General features: G+C 41.3%; 1 protein-coding gene across 3 annotated transcripts in view; it reads left to right on the top strand.

Annotated features, from left to right (window-relative positions):
• FHIP1A (FHF complex subunit HOOK interacting protein 1A) overlaps window positions 1-19,416 on the top strand; it is a 228,014-nt gene that overhangs the window by 152,191 nt on the left and 56,407 nt on the right. For 2 of the 3 annotated variants that reach the window (XM_059373742.1, XM_059373751.1), the window contains 2 exons: window positions 8,391-9,017; window positions 18,668-18,826. In XM_059373742.1, the coding sequence (XP_059229725.1) occupies window positions 8,391-9,017; window positions 18,668-18,826 (786 nt within the window). The remainder of the gene's footprint in view (window positions 1-8,390; window positions 9,018-18,667; window positions 18,827-19,416) is intronic. The other variant, XM_059373760.1, reaches the window with a different exon arrangement.

The following is a 19,416-nucleotide window of genomic DNA, read 5'->3' on the forward strand; positions in this document are numbered from 1 at the left end:
CTGTGAGGCTGGCAAGAAATGTGGCCTAGTCAGAACTGGGTGGCTGCATCCTATCTACTGAAGTATCCTGTTAGCTGGCAAGTACAGTGTTATTTTTGTTTTGTTTTTTCTTTTTAATATGGTAAATTAGGGAAAATGAAGTCAACAGAAGTCTGTGGTATCTGGAGTTCTTCTGTTTGTTAGGATACTTAAGTACAAATTCAGCTTAATTAACATATATTTGACAGGTTCTGTTCCGCTGTTTACTAGTAGCTTCTGTTCCAGACCTTTACTAGTAGCTTCTGTTCCAGACCTTGACTTAACAAAGCAAACTTTGATGGAGGAGGATATCCGCTTGCCCACCTATACCTTGCTGTCTGTCAGAGACAGCTTGTTCTGCATCCTCCGTCATCTAAGGCAATCTGGGATTCTGGAGGCTCGCAGGTGTAGAGACCTCGAACTAGTTGAGCACTTGGGTTTCCCAAGGGCTCCCTGGATTCAGGGAGCTCATGACATCCCCAGAAGGGTTCGCTAGTGGACCTTCAGGAATAGTTATGTTTCTAACAGTGACTTCGGAGAATCAAGGCCACAGGAATCCTACAGCCTGGTTGCTGGCCTGGATGTCAGGCCTTGATTTTACTCCTTGTCTTCAGAAATGCAACGTTACTTGGAGTTCTAGCCACCCCCACTCCTATGCAGTGCCTTTCACGCTAGTTCAGGCTTCTCTGCCTTAGGCATTTCCTCCTCTTTCTGCCTATAATATCCCTCCCCCTGGCTAAATGCCTTTCTTTCTTAAGGACTCATTTGGGACATCAGTTCTTCTAGGAAACCTTCTGTGTTCTCTTCTATGTTTCCACTCTGTGCTCCAACAACATCCTGAGTGTTTTTTCGCTGTTAGACCAACCACGTTTTATTAAAATTACATGTACAGTAGCTTCTTCCCAATCTCATTTTGAGCTCCTCATGATCAGAGACCATTTGTAGTTTACCTACATCTCCAGTGTCAAGAATATCATAAGCCTATTGTAGATGTTCAATAAATTGTTGAACCAAGAGACAGGAAATATGAAATACAACTTTAGAAGAGCTAGGTGACTTAGAAAACACCTTTGAACATGCACTCATATTAAAACATTCTGTAGTTTTCTAGTAGGATCTTTGGACTGGCATTAAAAAAAAAAATTATTTGTTTATTTGACACAGAGAGAGAGCACAGTTATGGGGAGCAGACCCCCCACTGAGCAGGGAGCCTCATGTGGGGCTCAATCCCAGGACTGTGGAATCATGACCTGAGCCAACGGTAGATTCTTAAGGGACTGAGCCACCCAGGGGCCCTGGGACTTACATTTAATGATGAGCAATTTGGTGGAGTGAGTGAATTTTTAATTTTTCTAGTAGTCTCTAAGAACAGTTTATAGTCTAGTAGACTATTATTTTTATCTCTTGTTTTGCTTCTTTGCTTCTTCTGAATGGAAGAGCAAGCAAGAAGTAAGAAACATTGGTCCAGCAGATAATAAACTATTCAACTATATTTCCATGTAAATTAACCTGCCCCCACACTAGTTTTTTCCACAATGGCAGAGTTGTACTTTGTGAAGAAGCTTCACAAAGCTTTGCTCTATTCATTCTCTGTCCTCTCCTTTTAAGAATCGAATCAGTATTGGTTATATACTTAGTGGAATCTGTTCTTAGAACCAGGAAAACAGAGGTGATGGGTTAAAAATAAAATAAATTGGGGGATACCAGGTGGCTCAGTTGGTTAAGCATCTGACTCTTGATTTTGGCTCAGGTCATGATTTCAGGGTCCTGGAATTGAGCCCCTCTTTTGAGCTCCACGCTCAAGTCAAATAAAGATAAAAAATATTAAACAAAACAAAACAAGTGGAAATGCACATTTCTATGTGCTTCTGGTTGGTCAGTAGCCAACAGCTTCTCCTTACTATCCTCAGCCTCCAAAAGTAAGTGGTTATACAGTTTTAAACCAAGAAAATGTCAGAGCTCAAATAGAGTAATAGTGGTAGACGAAGTAAAGCTAGTGGGTCTAGCAGCCTTTTTCTTCTCCTTCTTCTTCTTCTTCTTCTTCTTCTTCTTTTTTTTTTTTACAAAAGATTTTATTTATTTATTTTACAGAGAGAGAGAGAGAGATATCACAAATAGGCAGAGAGAGAGGGGGAAGCAGGCTCCTCGCTTAGCAAAGAACCTGATGGTGGGGCTCGATCCCCGGACCCTGAGATCACGACCAGAGCTGAAGGCAGAGGCTTAACCCACTGAGTTACCCAGGTGCCCCGCCTTGATGGGGGTGGGGATAAGAAAGACAATGAGATTAGTTAATTAAGTCAAATGTCTTCCCATAATAATGCAAAAATAGATAATATGTTTTAAGTACAGTATCTTTTTTTTAAAGATTTTATTTATGTGACAGAGAGACAGTGAGAGAGGGAACACAAGCAGGGGAAGTGGGCGAGAAAGAGAAGCAGGCGTCCTGCAGAGCAGGGAGCCTGATGTAGGGCAGGATCCCTGGACCCTGGGATCATGACTTGAGCCAAAGGCAGATGCTTAATGACTAAGCCATTCAGGTGGCCCTTAAGTACAGTAGCATGTATGGAGCTCCAAGTAGCCTGATTCTATTAAAGAAGTATAGGGTACTGATAGTGGATTTGAGATGTGCATTTTAGTCTGCCTTGTGAAACTGATTCTCTCATTCTGTTCATCTTCGTTCTTTTGGTCTGTGCTTTGTCATAGATTAACTAATAGCAATTAAATAAAGTCTTTGAGAGACGAAACATGGGGAAGTGTTAGGGAATCCGATCTTCTTAATATCTTAGGTGAGGTTTGTTTATTTAAAAAATTATATCTCAGCTTTTCAAGTAGCTCTAAAGTTGACAGTAGGAAGTAAAGCAGAACAAAAGCTATGTTTCTTTAGAGGGTCAAGGCATTAACTTGTGCTCCAATTGGACTTTGAAATGTTGAACCTGTGGAAATGTCAGCAAGTCACCCTCTATATGTTCAGTGTAAGTTTGTTTTGGCCATGGAATGGAATATTATTACATAGATCATTATTCTTAAATCCTTTCCCTAATACATAAATTTAAAAACATATCTAAGGAGTAGTTTATTATGTTATTTTATTGATTGATGTTCCTACCATGTTTCTTTGTTGCAGTAATGCTAGACCATCTCTGATCCCAAGGAGGAATGGTGTGTAGCTGTAGCCCCTACTTTTCCCCGTTTTATCCCAGATTTAGACATGCCTCTGGAGTGGAAATGAACCAAATTGTACAAGCACATGTATATTATTAGGCAGTTATCTTAATATAAAAAGAAACAACTCAGTAGATGTCTCTCATGGCAGTCAGTGTGTAAGGAGTATGCCAGATTGAAAGACATCGCTGTTAAGTAATGATTAAGGACTGGATGGAAACTTACTTATGTTGTAGTTATTTGGTACGTTAAGTGGAATTTGCCTTAAGATCATAAAAGCCTGCCCTTCTTCTGTGTGGTGGAAAATGTTGCTTAGTAACTTGGTTTTTTCCACGATGCCACTTTAAATTAGCATTCCAAAGGATTTCAAAGTATGAGTTGTACTCACATGACTTTCTTGAAATAATGAGGCTCTAACCAAAGTAGCATAAGTAGTCATTTCTTAATACGTGCATGTATGTAAGACACAAAACAATATTAAGATGGAGTCAGAGCTAAGCTGACAGATAAACACTCGTGTTTACCACAAAGAATAATCATTTGTTAGCTGGAGGAGTGATTATGTGGCTCTTTCATTCTGAAAGCATTTGAGCTTCCTATTTAGAATTTGTGAATATTGGAATTCAGACCTATTATTACTGACTGTCGGGGACCATCATTAGAGCTAGGGGTAGGAGTAGCAGATAGCCTCAGTGAAAGAAAGATGCTCTTTGTTCATCTCATTTACCCATAATAACCTTCCATTAACCTAAGTCAAATGACTTAGGTTAAAATGTAGTTCTATTGGTCAGATGGTAATTTGTGTACCATCATTTACACTATTGATTTTTTGTGTGTTTGTTTCTTTGTAGAATTGTGATAATTTACATGAGGATCTCTATGTGATCCAGGCTCATAATTCACACACATATATACCAGCTTGTATTTGTTAAAGTTTGTGGACCAACAAATGCCGAGCCATGATCAGTGAAACGTTGACAATGCTCTTTCCCAGCTTAGCTGGGTTCCTCAGTGAGCTTGGGCTATTATCAGGGGCTGATTGCTTTATTCAATGGCATTTTCAGCCTAGAGAAGTGAACTTGTAAAGGAAATGTTTACATAGCATGTTTTGCTTGCTTTCCCTCTCTTCCATTCTTGGGTCCCTCCAGCTCCCTTAGTAGTATTTTTTCCCCTGAACTAAATCCCCGAGGCAAAGTTTATAGCCCAGAAGCCAGGGCTGGGAGACCTGTGGCAAGGTCGAGAGCCCAAGATAGAGGATCTCAGGGGAATGTGCTTGGCCTGGGGACGCCACTGGGAGCAAATGGGACTGTGGATTTGTGGGACTAGAAGGTCAGAGTGGATCAACGCGTGACAGTAGGCAGCAGGCAGAAGTCAGCACACAGAATCTCAGGGTTTGGTGGAAGTGATGTGAGAAGACAGCACTAAAGGAAAGAATAAGGAAAAGTCCAGTCACATCAGGCATCTGTCTGCAGAAGTGGAGAGAACTGTGACACCAGTCGGGCAGCAAACTTGGGACATCAGAATTTCTTCGACGTTTTAGTGCATGTCGTGCGCGAGGCCAGAGGCTTCTTAGACATTCCCCATCTAGTTAGGCCCCAGGCCCTGGGTATGGGCCCCAAAAACCAACTCAGAAAAGCAGGTCGTGGGTGTATCTGCCGGGAAGAGAAAAGGAGGTGGCCTGGGCGGGTCCTGACACCTGAGGAGGGACATTAAGGACATGTGTCAGCAGAGGCATAATTAGCACTTTGCTGAGCACTGTGGATTCTGTGACTCACAGGCCTTGGTGTAACACACCCTCTTCCTGGCAGTGAAACCACCCGGCCAGGGCTGGGAATGAGTGCGGGCTCCTAATATGTCCGCTCCATTCCACACGACCAATAAACCTTACATCTTCTGTGGGTTATCAAAGCTCTGCACTGGCATTTCTCTGCATAGTAACCCAGAAGGCAGAGTAGACAAGGCTTATGCTATCAGGAGGGTAAAGATTCTTCAATTCCAAAGTGGCTCAGTTTGCCTTCGGTATAAAAACCTCAGTTCTCTCTCTCTCTCTCTCTGTTTTGCAATGACAAACCTTTAAAAAAAGTAGGTCTTTTTGCAAAGAATTACAGTATACAATACAGCATACAATAATATAAATGACAAATCTATGAGAAGAATGTACTTTGTGCCCATGTAAATAGTTCTTTATATTACTTACACACATTTAGGTATGTGAGAAACACATGCATGCATGTAGTCTAAGTACATATGCACATGTGTAAATTTATATTGCTTAGGAATTTCTGAAAATGAGGAGATTTCAATTATGAATTGTTTTTAACTCAGTGTTTTGGTCCCTTTTAAAAGACATAGTACGAGATTACTATATCTATTTTAATTTTTATTTATATTATGAAATTAGATCAGTTTACAGGGGAGAAGAACTCATGAACCTAAAAATCCCATTTATGTCTTTTCAGACTCATTTCTGGTCCTACGTCTATTTGTCAGTATATTTAGTTTTTAACTTAAATTGTTTCATATGTACATGTGCGTGTAGTGATTTGATTCACTTAGTGTTTATTTTTAATAGCTTTATTGTATGGTGATGTAACATTTTCATTATAATCCTCTTATTATTGACTGACTGAGTCAATGGTATTTTTATTTTTCATTATTGAAAATATCATCGGTGTGAACCTCTCTTAACAAATTATTTTTAGATTGTTTCCTTGGGGCATTTTCCCCAAAGTGAGATTACCAAGTCAAAGGGCAGGAGCCATTTTATAGCTTCAGTTACATATTGCCAAATTGTTTTCCAGAAAGATTGAGCTAATTTGTGCCACCACTAACAGTATATAAAGCACAGTTTCAATTTTCAACAGTTTAGACAGTCTGAGCACACATGAGAAGTATAATTACATTTCTACCCTGAGGCCTACCTGTATATAGATAGCTCTCATAAGTAAACTCAGTATGTGGACTTTGAAATTAGGGAACTGATGAAGTATGTTACTAATTTATTCTTCAGAATGTGGAGCCTTGAAGGTAGAGCATTTGGGGCTGGAGAACATGTGTGTTGAGGTGGTCCCTTTTGGAAATACGCATTACTGTGGTCCCACACCAGAAACTGCCAAGGCCAGAGCAGAGGGAAAGGACAGCCAGGCCCCAGCATTTCTGCCAGTGAGGGTTTCTGCCAGTGAGGTCCTCTGCCAGTGAGGTCCTCAGGTCTCTGAGGAATTCTGGAGGACTTCTGGGAAGTTGGGGGAGGTGGGGAGGGGGTGAGTTCTGAAGTCTGGCATGCCTTGAAGAAGAGGGCTTGTCCAGTGGGTATGCTGGGGCCACCGGTCCCTGAGCCCTGTTCCACTCAGGTAGCTGCTCACTGAAGGCCTTTCTCATTGGACATGCCAACTTGGGTGTTGGAGTCATTTTTTCCTTTGTGACAGCATTATTAATTTTATAATGCAGGTTGGTAGAGATGACAGATTCTGTGGAAATCTGTTCATCCTGGATACACTTGTCTGGTCTATAAAGGCTCCTTTGCCTCATTTCTGATAGGGGAAAATCTCAGACCTTTTCCAGAGGAATAAATTCTTCTCATTGCTCATGCATGCTGACATAGCGTTGTACCTTTGCCAGCTTCCCCAGTGACTTGCAGAAATTCTATAACCTAAATAGAGGCCATGTAACAGCACGTTGCAGAACTGGGCCAGGAGGGTACAGAAGACACACATAATCCCTACAGCATGTGGTTCAGGAAGGCAGAAAGGACCAAAGATCAAGTCATTGATAAGGTTTTGCATTATCTCAGATTATGTGTATACATTTTAAAGGAAGTAAACTGAATGGATATTTTCCTAGAAATTCCAAGTCATATGATTGCATGGGAGTTGAGATGAAAAAATTATTGTAATTTCTAGGTCTCAAGGTGGAAATAATCTTGATGGACAGAGAGAGGTAGAAAGCATTCAGTAGTCAGCAGAGAGAAACAACAGGGTTGTCACGTGACCTAACTGGGATTTATTTATATTTTACCATCAACTGATTTTTTTTCTTCTGGTGCTGAAATGTATATAACAAAGATTGCCGTCTTAACCTTTCTTAAGTTTCCAGTTCAGTGGTGTTAAACTATATATGCAACCATCACTACTATTTCCAAAACTTTTATCGCCTCCTTCAGAGACTTGCTATGTTAGGGATTTATTTTCTAATTGGTCATGTCAGAAATTTTTCTGGTTTCAAAAAATGCAGAGTTCAAAACCATCATCTTATTTTATTTTATTTTTTTTAGTTTCAGCATATGCCATTCTGCTAGGGTAGGTATCCCTCGTTCATCAGTTTCCTTTCATCCAACCTAATCTTGCAGGCGTGATAGAAGAAGATGCCCATCCAAATAGAAGGGGGGGATGTTCTGTTAAGGACGTGTGAGGAGCTGTGTTCCCTGTTGGAACCTCCAAATAAACTCTGTAGAAGAACAAGGGCAGTCTTAAATTAGTTTTAATAAATTAGACTTAAATAAATCTACCTATTTAATGTATTTTAAAATTAAAAAACAATATTACATTCTTGACTGTTCAGAAAAAAGTTGAGAACTTGTCACGCCTTTGAACACAAAAATAATAATTACTTTCCCATATTTCTTTTTGATTTTTCTTCATATACATGTTTTTGATATAGTTGATAATGATGGATCTAACCATATATAAATGACTTTTCATCTATTATTTCACAGTTTTTCATTTTGCTTAGTGGTTTTTATAATAAATGCTTATGAATGGATATAACAATTTTTTTTAACATATGATCTTCTTTGACATTTAGGTTGCCAAAATTTATAACTATTATAAATGAATATCTTCAAACACATGCTTTCTGTAGTTTAACTACTTCATCTTACCCTCATGAGAGAGACAAACACAGGATTCATAGTTATCTTTTTAAAAAATATTTTATTTATTTGAGAGAGAGAGAACATGAGCAGGGGTGGGGAGCGGCGGAAGAGGCAGAGGGAGAAGCAGACTCCCTGTGGACTCGAACCCAGTACCCTGAGATCATGTTCTGGGCCAAAGTCAGATGGTTAATCCACTGAGCCACCCAGGTGCCCTTCATAATTTACCTTATTGTGGGCCTGGTTCCTCATTTCTCATGAAGATACAACACAGTCAGTGGCAGTGCGTTTTTGTAATGAAGGTAAACATGAGGTGGATGACAAATGTCTGCATTGGTTGCAGGTCATGAAGATCTTAGAGAAGCATGACCCCTTGAAGAACACCCAGGCAAAATATGGGTCCATCCCTCCAGATGAGGCCAGTGCTGTACAGAATTATGTAGAACACATGCTCTTCTTGCTGATCGAAGAGCAAGCCAAGGATGCTGCGATGGGGCCAATTCTAGAATTTGTGGTCTCAGAGAACATCATGGAGAAGCTCTTTCTTTGGAGCCTGCGGAGGGAATTTACTGATGAGACTAAAATCGAGCAGCTCAAGATGTATGAGATGTTGGTCACCCAATCCCACCAGCCTCTGCTGCACCACAAGCCCATCCTGAAGCCCCTGATGATGTTGCTGAGCTCTTGTTCGGGAACAACCACACCCGCCGTGGAGGGGAAGCTGGTTGTCCTGCTCAATCAGCTTTGTTCCATCCTTGCCAAAGATCCCTCTATCCTGGAACTCTTCTTCCACACTAGTGAGGACCAAGGGGCTGCCAACTTCCTCATCTTCTCCCTTCTGATTCCCTTCATTCACCGAGAGGGGACAGTAGGTCAGCAGGCCCGGGATGCTTTGCTGTTCATCATGTCCCTGTCTGCCGAGAACAGCATGGTGGCCCATCACATTGTGGAGAACACCTACTTTTGTCCAGTAAGTCCCTCTCGTTGGCGTGCTTTCCATCTCCCCTTTTCCTCTCCTGTGCTACTGGTAAATACTTTTTCTATTCCTTTCTTTCCATCAAGTTGTCCTTGGCAACTTTTAAGGGAAGATGTTTGTAGGAAATCTATTGGAGGGAGCAGGGGAATCTAAGTTGAGATGCTATTTGGCTAAGCATTGTCAGCTCAAAATAAGCCAGCAGAGGAAACTGTATGCATTACCGTTTCTTGTGTCATTTCTGTTGGATTAGGAATGATTTTAGTTTTTTTCCAAGAGTGTATCCTGAGTGATTGGTGTAACCTGCACTTTCTGTATTCCTGCTTTTCAAGTCGATTTCGCACCCTACCTAGAATCATGGCAGGCGGTGAGCCCACGCAGCTGGTTTCACAAATTAATTTGTTTCTCAGCAAGATAATGACCATAATCGGAGATACAAAACACTGGTTCTATTTTTAAAAATAAACACATATTTACAGTGTGAGGGAGCAGGAAATCTGCTCCTCTGTAGGGTTTCCTGATCATCAGGAAAGAGAAAGAGCGCAAGGTCCTTGGCAGACGTTACCATGCCGGTGGCCCAACCATGGTCACAGGTCTGCAAAGGAATGGGAGCCGTCTGGGACCCCGAAGATACTTCAGGGCTCTGATTAGTTTTTTATGTGTCAGTGTTGTCTTTAGAACCGGGGTTCGAATGGCAGATTTATATCTTCTGATTTGTTGGAGATGTTGGGCAACAGCTCTTTTCATGGTCCCTGCTCAGTGAACACTGTCTAGTCCATTGGCATTTCTTTTATCATCACCTCATGGTACTCCTTGATAAACTATATTGTCTTGAGTATGCCTGCTTCTGCTGAAATCTTAGGGCCTTTAATGAGTTTATTAACAGGCCAGCAAGTTGCCACAAGTAGATTAGATTTATTATTAACAAAGGCTGTATGGGTAGTTCTTGAATGGGGAGAGGGCAGTTGGGAATGTCTGTGGGGCATGCTTTGTTGTCACAGGGGCATGAGGTAGCCATGGAGGGAGGTCAGCTAGTGCTTAGTGGGCAGCAACCAGGGATGCTCCGTGTCTGGTAATTTGTGGAACAGTCTTGCACGGTAAAGAACAGACTTGCCCAAAATGCTCATAGCAACCCCCGTGCGTAATGCACTCTGTTTTGCTTTGAGGTTCAAAAGCAGTAATCCTCTTTATGCTACTAAATTCTTATTTTTACTGGTGAATATTTATTTTGGGCAAACAAATGGGTAAAAAGTTTGAAAACCAGAACTTCCGTTAAGAAATTCCAGGTCCCGGGGCGCCTGGGTGGCTCAGTGGGTTGAGTCTCTGCCTTCAGCTCAGGTCATGATCTCAGGGTCCTGGGATCGAGCCCCGCATCAGACTCTCTGCTCAGCAGAGAGCCTGCTTCCTCCTCTCTCTCTGCCTGCCTCTCTGCCTACTTGTGATCTCTGTCTGTCAAATAAATAAATAAAATCTTAAAAAAAAAAAAGAAAGAAATTCCAGGTACCATGCGTCTCTTTTGGGTTCTGATGAGTAGAATTAGAAATTGTACAAAGATTGATAGTCAAACAAGAAGGAAAGAACCAATTCCCTTCATGTGTGCCAACGTAGTAAATGTCCCTTCCTTATTGCCTTCAGTATTGTAGTTTCTTATGGACTCTTTCTAAAGAATATATTGTAGGTAAAAATGGGACTTCTCACTTGAACCTAAGCATCTTTGGAGTACATTGCTGTATTACTTTTCTATTTCTGCTATAATAAATTACTTTAAACAAGACAGATTCATTATCTTATAGTATTATCTTACTGTAGGTTAGAAGTCCAGCAGGTCTCACTGGGCTAAAATTGAGGTATCAGCAGGCCTATGCTCCTTTCTGGAGGCTCTCATGGTGAGTGCATTTCCTTGCCTCTTGACTAGATCTAACAAATATATGAAAATTTTCTATAGAGAAAATTATAAAACTTTATTGAAGGGCATAAAAGCAGACCTAAATGAATGGAAAGTTATTTAGTTTGTAGGTACCGTGTAGATGACACTTTCCCTGCAAATCAGTCCATAAGGTTAGTGCTATTCATGTTTTACAACTTTTTATTATGAAAAAAAGTAAAATACAGAAATCTTGGAAGAATACTGAAGTGAACACCACATATACACCACTTACATTCGAAATTGTTATTATTCGTATTTATCATCTATGCTTTTGGGTTGTGCTGTACCATTTGAAATGACGATACAAACATTTGGAATTAAGTTATAGACATCAAATACTTTCGTATGTATCTCCTACAAATGAGAGCACTTGCCTACATAACCACAGTACCATGATCACACCTCAGAGAATTATGCAATAATTCCAAATGTGATCTAATATCTAGTTTCTCAGTTATGTCCCAAGTGGTTTTTATAGGTTGTTTTTTTTTTTCCCCAACTGGAGTCCAGTACAAGGTACATTTCTGACCTGTTGTATGTCTAAGTCACTATTGCTCTATAACAGCACCCATTTCTTTCTCCCTGACACTGACTTTAACAGAACCACCGTTGTCTTGTTGAATGCCCCACATGCTCTGGGGTTGTTTCTAACATAGTTTTACTTGTCCCTATCCCCTGTATGTCCTGCAAGCTGGAAGTTATGTCTAAGTACTTGATTAGGTTCAGGTTAAGTTTGTAAGAATACATTATGGGCGAAGTGGTACACTTCTTACTGCATTGTATCAAGAGGCACATGCTAGATGGTCTCCCTTTTGTGATGCTACATTGGTCACTTGATTAGTTATGGTGATGACCACTGTATCTCTCCGTGTGAAGGTAACACTTGCCCTCTGCAACTGAAAGGTGTAGTTTGTGGAATGTTAATGTGACTTAAATCAAAATTCCAATAGGGTTCTTCATGAAACATGACAAATCAATGCTAACAATCATATAAATATGTGTACAAGACCAGGAGTAACATAATTATGAAGAATGGCACCAGCAATATATTTGTTGAGAACTTACTCTATGCCAGATACTATTCTTAGTGATTTACATGTATTAAATCATCTTATCCTCACAACTGTAGGTACGAGTGTTACACCCTTTTTATAGATCAAGAAATCGAGGCATAGTGACATGAAGTAAGTCTATACAATGCCACATGGCTAGTAAGAGAAAAGGCAGCCTGGCTGAAGGACCCATGTGCTTACCTACCACTTTGTACCTGGGTAGTAAAATATCAAGACATCCGATAATGCATGAGCCATAATGAAATGACTGGAATTAAGAACAGAACACAGACTGGGAGAAGATATTTGCAACACATGTAACTACAAATGGTTGGTGCCCAAAATACACAAAAATAATTGTAATACTACCAGTTAATAAGAAAACGATAAAGCAACCCAATAGAAAACTGGGCAAAGGGTATGCAGGGGCAATTCCCAGAAGATGCCCAAAGCCAATAAACATATGAAAATATGCTCATATTCCCTAGTATCAGGGAAAGTGCAGATGGAACCTGCAGTGAGACACCAGGTAATGCTCATCAGGGTGGCTAACTGTTGGATGTCTGATAACACCAAATGTTGTCAAGGGGGAGGAGAAACAGGAACTCTTGAGAATATAAAGTGATACGGTAACTGAGGAAAGCTTTGCTAATGTTTAATAAGATGGGATACTTGCATACCATGTGATCCTACCTCTTCTTGTTATCCGCTCTAGGGAAATCTGGCACACAGATATACACAAAAGGACATTCAGTAGAATAGAGATTTGAGGAAGAGCAAAATAGAAATATATTAAGGAAAAAAAATAAATGAACTGGATTATTCTGTGTCAGTGGAGTACTACTCAGGATTCCAAATGAGTAAGTCACATGTATTAGCATGTAACTATACTACATGTGTGAACACCAATAATCTAAAAAACATGTTGAACAGGAAAAATAGCAAAAGGTTTCATACAGTATGTTAGTATTTACATAAAGCTAAATATAGTTTGAACTCACAGAATCTTTGTGTATACTGTTTTCTTTTTTTATGTTTTTTTGATATGTATGTATACAGCAAAAGTACAAAACCAAGCACAGGAATAAATTATACTAAGGTCAAAATTGTGGTTACTTTTGGGGATGAAGGAAGGAGAAGAGATGGTAATGGGATTGGAGTAGGGTTTCGCTCTATTTGTAATGTACTTTTTGGGGGGAAAAGTAGAGTGTTCCAAAGACATTATGACAAAATATTAAAATCTGTTTAATCTTGGGAGAGGTTTTCTATTTTGTTTTATATGTTTATCGTATTTTGTACTTCAAAATATAAATGTATTAGGAGAAGAATGGAGGGTGTTTTCAATGTTAGAATATCCACTTATTATGTGTTATAAGCAGATTTCACTGAGTAATTGTTGCTTTTATAAAAACGTGTTTTAGGGGCACCCGGGAGGCTCAGTCAGTTAAGCATCCGACTCTTGATCTCAGCTCAGGTCTTAATCTCAGAGTTGTGAGTTCTGGCCTCCTCATTGGGTTCCATGCTGGGTGTGGAACCTACTTACAAACAAACAAAAACAAACAAAAAAACCTCCATGTGTTTTTAAAACACCACACAGTTCATTAAAATTGAAGAGAAAACAACAGCTTCAGCTGACCTTATTTTCTAGAATGGAACACAGAGCTTCACGTTGTGGTAAGTTGCCCCTCAGGGTAGATCCCATAATCTCATTTATACCTAGTTTTCTATAATTACATCTGACAACATAATTAAAAAAAAAAAAGAAGAACTCTTTATGTTGAAGATAAAAGCGTACTCTGTTAGTTATCCAGCTAAGGACCACAATTGACAAAAAGCTTTCTCTAATTAGTATGGTTGTCAAAGTGTGTTAACATCAGGCTTTGGGAAGAGTAATGGCTCTTTCAGAAAACTGGACCACTTTTGGAAACTTCTGTGGTCGTAGTTGATAGGAAAGTCTTGTTAAGCTGCCTCTACTGTCAATACGTGCTCTCCCAAGAAAAGAAGGAGATTGAGAACACTCTGGGGAACAATTTAGGGCCAACAAATGATTGGCAACTCTGTATGACCCTGTCACTTTGGATTTTTTTGGCCACATAATGGTGATTATGCCCTCATCACTTGTTACAGATTGGCCAAAGTAGAAAGCAGCTTATACGTAAACCAAGAAATGCAAATTGAAGTAAGCGACCTGTAGGCACACAGCCGCAGATAGAAAGTTATTTATCCCACACCCCAAATTTATGAGGCCTTTTTATTTTGGCAAGTTGCATCAAAAGATCCCCACCAGCTGTTCTGCTGCTAGCTTCAGACTAAAGCCATCTGCTGAAAATCTTTTTCTTTTGCTAAAATTAACTGGGTACCATTGGATGTTTCAAGTTAAAGATGGACGTTCCCTGAATTGTTCAGCCCTCCGTGCATGTCCTCTTTCTTCCCTCCACTGGAAACACTGCGGTGTGTAAGCCATGATCCCTGTCTCAGCTCATGCGTTATTTTCTTTAGTGCTTGCATCAGCGCACTGAAGAAACGGAACCCTGGGACCCTCTGTGATTGGCAGAGTCGGGTTTGAAACCCTTAAGTCTGATACTAAATTCCGCAGTCTCAACAAGTACCGTACTCATCTGCTGTCAGAGAAGGGGCTTTAAATTGTTGTTAACCGTAAGGTATTATATGGTGTTTAGTTTTCTTTTAAGGACGCCCTTGAGAGAAGATAAGTTGGAAACACCAAGTTAACACTTAATGGGCTAGGAATAAATAAATATGTTTTACAATTCTTCTGTATGTGCTCAGGATCCAATTAAAGGTTCAAATAGTGGATAGACATTTATTTATTTATTTTTAAAGATTTTATCTATTTGAGACAGAGCGAGCGTGCGCACAAGCAGGGGGAGCAGGAGAGGGAGAAGGAGACTCTTCGCTGAGCAAGGAGCCATCTTGGGGCTCAGTCGCAGGACCCTGGGATCATGACCTGAGCCGAAGGCAGACGCTTAAGCAACTGAATCACCCAGGCACCCCATAGACTTTTTACTTTTAACTAAATGTTCAGTGTCCTTATATTTTGAAATTTCAGTTAAAAGGGAAATTTAGAAGGTAGTAGATTGTGCCATCACACTGCTGGGAAAATGATCCACAAACCTGGTGTGCCTCTCTTTTTCCCTTGTCCCGTGCCCACAGCACCCTCTGTGTCCCTCTGTGGAGCAGTGGTCTTTCCAGTCGTCTTTATTTGTTCTGTGGCTGTTTTCTCCAGCTCACCTGCTCTGACCTGTTCTCTGCTTGCTCCCCAGCACCAGCCATACATAGTGCCTTGCTCACAGTCACTCTTCTAGAAATACTTGTGTGTGGGGTGAATGAATCTGAACTCTGAGCAGAGTCTTGGAAAGGGAGATATAAATATTTAGCAGTCAAGATTTGGGATCTCATTCTTCAAACTATGTCACACTCTGTTCGGCAGACTCTTTTCTTCCCTGTTTCTCTGCTGTTCTGAAAGCAGTACAGTTAACCTCGAACTTCACTTTGTGGAGGTGAGAACTTGGCAGGTCGCTGTGTCCGGCTGTTGTGCAGCACTGTCCTGCCCAGGCAGGCTTCCCCTTGCCTCTCAGCCATGCCCTTTTCTGAATACTCCTTTAAAAAAGTGAATATTAGGTATATGTTATTTTTAATTACTGTCAGTGATGTATGTAATTTGAAAATTAATGTCGCTGTAATTATATTGATATACAGAATAGTGATTTCCAGCTTTTGAGTCAGGCAAATTAAGCCTGTCTTTATGAATTCATCTTCAAAGCCTCAAAGTGGTTAAGGAGTCGGAAGTATGCAGAATTAAAGCCTTTGTACTGCGGTTAATTTAGCATGAGTTAGCAAATGTAATTGATTTTTAAAATGTGACATCAAGATTAGATTTCCCTGCAAGGAGAACTTTCGGTCTGTGTTCCTTCTTGCCAGAGGCTCCAAATTTATAACTGGCAACTCACCGGGGTCACATTCAAAATGAGAATTAAAATGATTTGTTTGGGTATGTTGACAAGGAATTAAATACTTTAAACAGAGGGCATTGTTCTTTGGGACCACAGATGCCCGACTGAAAAAGATCAGTGCACCATCTTGTTTACTGTTCATTTCCTGTACTTTAACATAGGATCTGGCCTGAAGGTGTTCAATTTGTTTTGAGTGAGTGAATGCATGCGTGAATAAAGGACACTAGCAAACACAGAAATGTATATAATCTTTGGATTTCTCCCATATTGAAATGGTTTGTCTGTTTTTCTCACGGCCCCTCATAGCCCATTGGGGGCTTCTATTCCATATCGGGCCCTCCCCCATCCACCTTTCTCCCATGGCGTCAGCTGGTTTCCTTACATGAAGACCTCCAGATTCTCAGTCTCCAGGCCTGTACTCTGTTGTCGAGTGGGATGTATTACTCATGGCAAGCCCCGCTAGTGTCTGATGTTCAGCATTCCTGACTGGACAGATCAGCCACACCTCCAGTGTGGACAAGAATGAACAAGTCAGACCAGCTGAGCTGGAGAAGATGGCCAACAAACTAAATGCAAGAAGGACCACTGCTCCACAGAGGACACAGAGAATGCTGTGGGCATAGGACAGGGACTAGGAGAACAATGATGAGTTTGCAGAGAATTTTTCCAAGTTCAACTGCCTGTTGCCACACTTCTTTCTGACTTTCTGTTTCTGATGCCAAACACTGGATTATTTTATCTCATCTGTCTGAGCCTCCCTTCCTTCTTCTCTCTGGTCTCTATGGGCTTGAGATGCCATCTACATATGGATGGCTCCAGATATCCACCTCTAGTCCATATCCCTCTCCTAAGCATCAGAGGCACACATCTGTCTAGTGGGCTCCCCACTGTAGTATCCCTCACACTCTTTTCCTAGGCCTTCAAAACCCTGCGGGATCCGACTCCTGCTTATCCTTTCTAGTGCTATTTCTGCTCCTATGTTCCAATAGTGCTGCCCTTCTCTTAGTTCCTGGGAGGTGCCATCTTTTCTTACTACTTGGAGCTTTTGTACATCTTCCACTTGGAACAGTGCTCCCTCCAAGATGCTTTTCTGGGTTCCCTCCTATTTATTCTTCGAAGCTTGGACAACACTTCTGAGAACATTTCCTGCTCCCAACCCCGCAGGTCTAGGGTGAGGGCCTCTTGTATATCCACGGCACCCTATTTTTTCTATTACACATTCTGAGTGTTTATTGCACTACTGTGATTGGCCTGTTCATTTCTTGCTAGGCTGTGAGATCAATGAATACATCACCCTTTCTTTTCTGGGCCAAACTCAGGATTGAGCATTTCCTTGAATGTTTCAGTCTGATTTGAGTTCTTTTTTTTTTTTTTTTAAAGATTTTATTTATTTATTTGAGAGAGAGAGACAGTGAGAGAGAGCATGAGCGAGGAGAAGGTCAGAGGGAGAAGCAGACTCCCCATGGAGCTGGGAGCCCGATGTGGGACTCGATCCCGGGACTCCGGGATCATGACCTGAGCCGAAGGCAGTCGTCCAACCAACTGAGCCACCCAGGCGTCCCTGATTTGAGTTCTTTATAACCTTAGGGTTTACCATGAAGCAATGCTTCTTACAGATCCCTGCCCTGCCTCCCTTCTGTGCATCTCCTGCCTGTACTCGGTGTGGCCGCCAGTTGGGGTCTCGAAGGTGCGGTTTGCTAGCACCACTTCCCAGTTGGGAGGTCTCTAGGACCATGAAATTCATTGTTTTCCTTGGTCTTATACCCTGTGAGGTAGAATTGACAGGTACCCAGTGAAAGTGTGTTTCTTCCCTACAGCTCTTTGTTAAAGGCATCACTGCTTTCTTAAGGACCAAGCTGGGTGACCTGACAGATTCGAGGTCTCATTCACCCTCACTTATGTAGCCCAAATGCTGGAAGTTTCATGCTGGCAACAAGGGGAAGGAAACCCCATAAGCTTTGGGTTCTTAATGGATTGGCAGAGGCCTCACTAGGGCACCCTGACAGCCACCTCCCACGTGATACACTAACTTTACTTCCCGCTCTCTTGTCTTCCGGCTGGTACTTCCACTTAGACCCACCTTAGCTCTGTGTGAACAGTCACCGTCACCTCTGATGCCTGACCCCCACTTCTTCCTGCTATCATTTGTGCAATCACAAATGCTGGATTTCTAGACTGTAAACATGCATGTATTGGTCATGTCCTTTCACAAGTCTGCAGTCATCTTTCTCAGAAAGCTGGTGGTGGTTCAACCTGTGGGCTCTTCCATCATGGGCTGCCTCTGTCTAGGGCTTCCTCACAGGCCTTCTGGCTTTGCTCGCAGTGTGTTGCACCGTTGTGCATTGTTTGTGGGTCTGCCTCTCTCTGGAACACCTTGGGGGCAGAATCATGTTGTCTTCATCTCTACATGTATGTCCCTCACTCCCCACACCCCTAGCCCATCATATATGCCTGGTAAAGAAGAGATGAGCAAGCCTAATTAACTATGAGCGTATGAGCCAGATCCTCCATTGCCATGATGTCCTCCACTGGAGTCGTCCTGCCCTGCTGTCCCCACCCGTTGAATCCCTCTCAGCTAGCTGAGGCCTTGCTGCTTCGAGTGTGGGCTTTGGACCAGTAGCATGCTCATCCCCTGGCAGCTGTTGGTTGTGGGCTGAGAACTTTGGAAAAGGGCTTATGTTGTATTTGTGAACACAGGTACTTGCAACCGGGCTCAGTGGTCTCTACTCTTCCCTGCCTACCAAGCTGGAAGAGAAGGGTGAGGAGTGGCACTGCCTTCTGAAAGACGACTGGCTCCTGCTCCCTCCTCTCGTCCAGTTCATGAACTCCCTGGAGTTCTGCAACGCTGTCATCCAGGTACCGGAGCGCCGCCAAGGAGCCCTTGGTTCTGTTCGTTCAGAATCCGAGCAGTGTAAAAAACGAGTTTATCAGCACTCCTTTTAAAAATGTTCATGTCTGTGGAGTAGTGGTGCTTTCTTTTAAGCATACGGAATGTCCTTGGATGAAGAAAAAAAATGTTAGTTTACAGGTTTGCGGAAGTTTTAATTGAGGAAAAAAAATGAGTGGATTTTCTTTCTCCTCCTCATAAAAAGTGTTAATTCTGTTTTGATTATCCACTTAACCATCAAAAATAAGTTCAATGCTTGACTCATTAAATAGATATTTTTAGGCTTCTAAGTATGCCAAATTATACCACTCTTACTTCAAGGTCTTCTTGGGAGTACACAAAGGAAAACACTTTATTTTGCTTAATGGTGCATACCACATAAAGAATATTGTTATCCCAATTGAATTTAGACGAAGTTAAGCATCTTCTTAGCAGCACAAATTAAATCTGTGCTTTGAAATTGGTCTGCTTCGGGGGGAAAAAAAAACCAAAAACAACCACTGAACTCTAGTGTATTTGGCTTCTTGATTAGATTTTTACCTTCAGATTTCTTGTTACT

The sequence above is a fragment of the Mustela nigripes genome, chromosome 1, assembly GCF_022355385.1.
Source record: "Mustela nigripes isolate SB6536 chromosome 1, MUSNIG.SB6536, whole genome shotgun sequence".
NCBI classification, from domain to species: Eukaryota; Metazoa; Chordata; class Mammalia; order Carnivora; family Mustelidae; genus Mustela; species Mustela nigripes.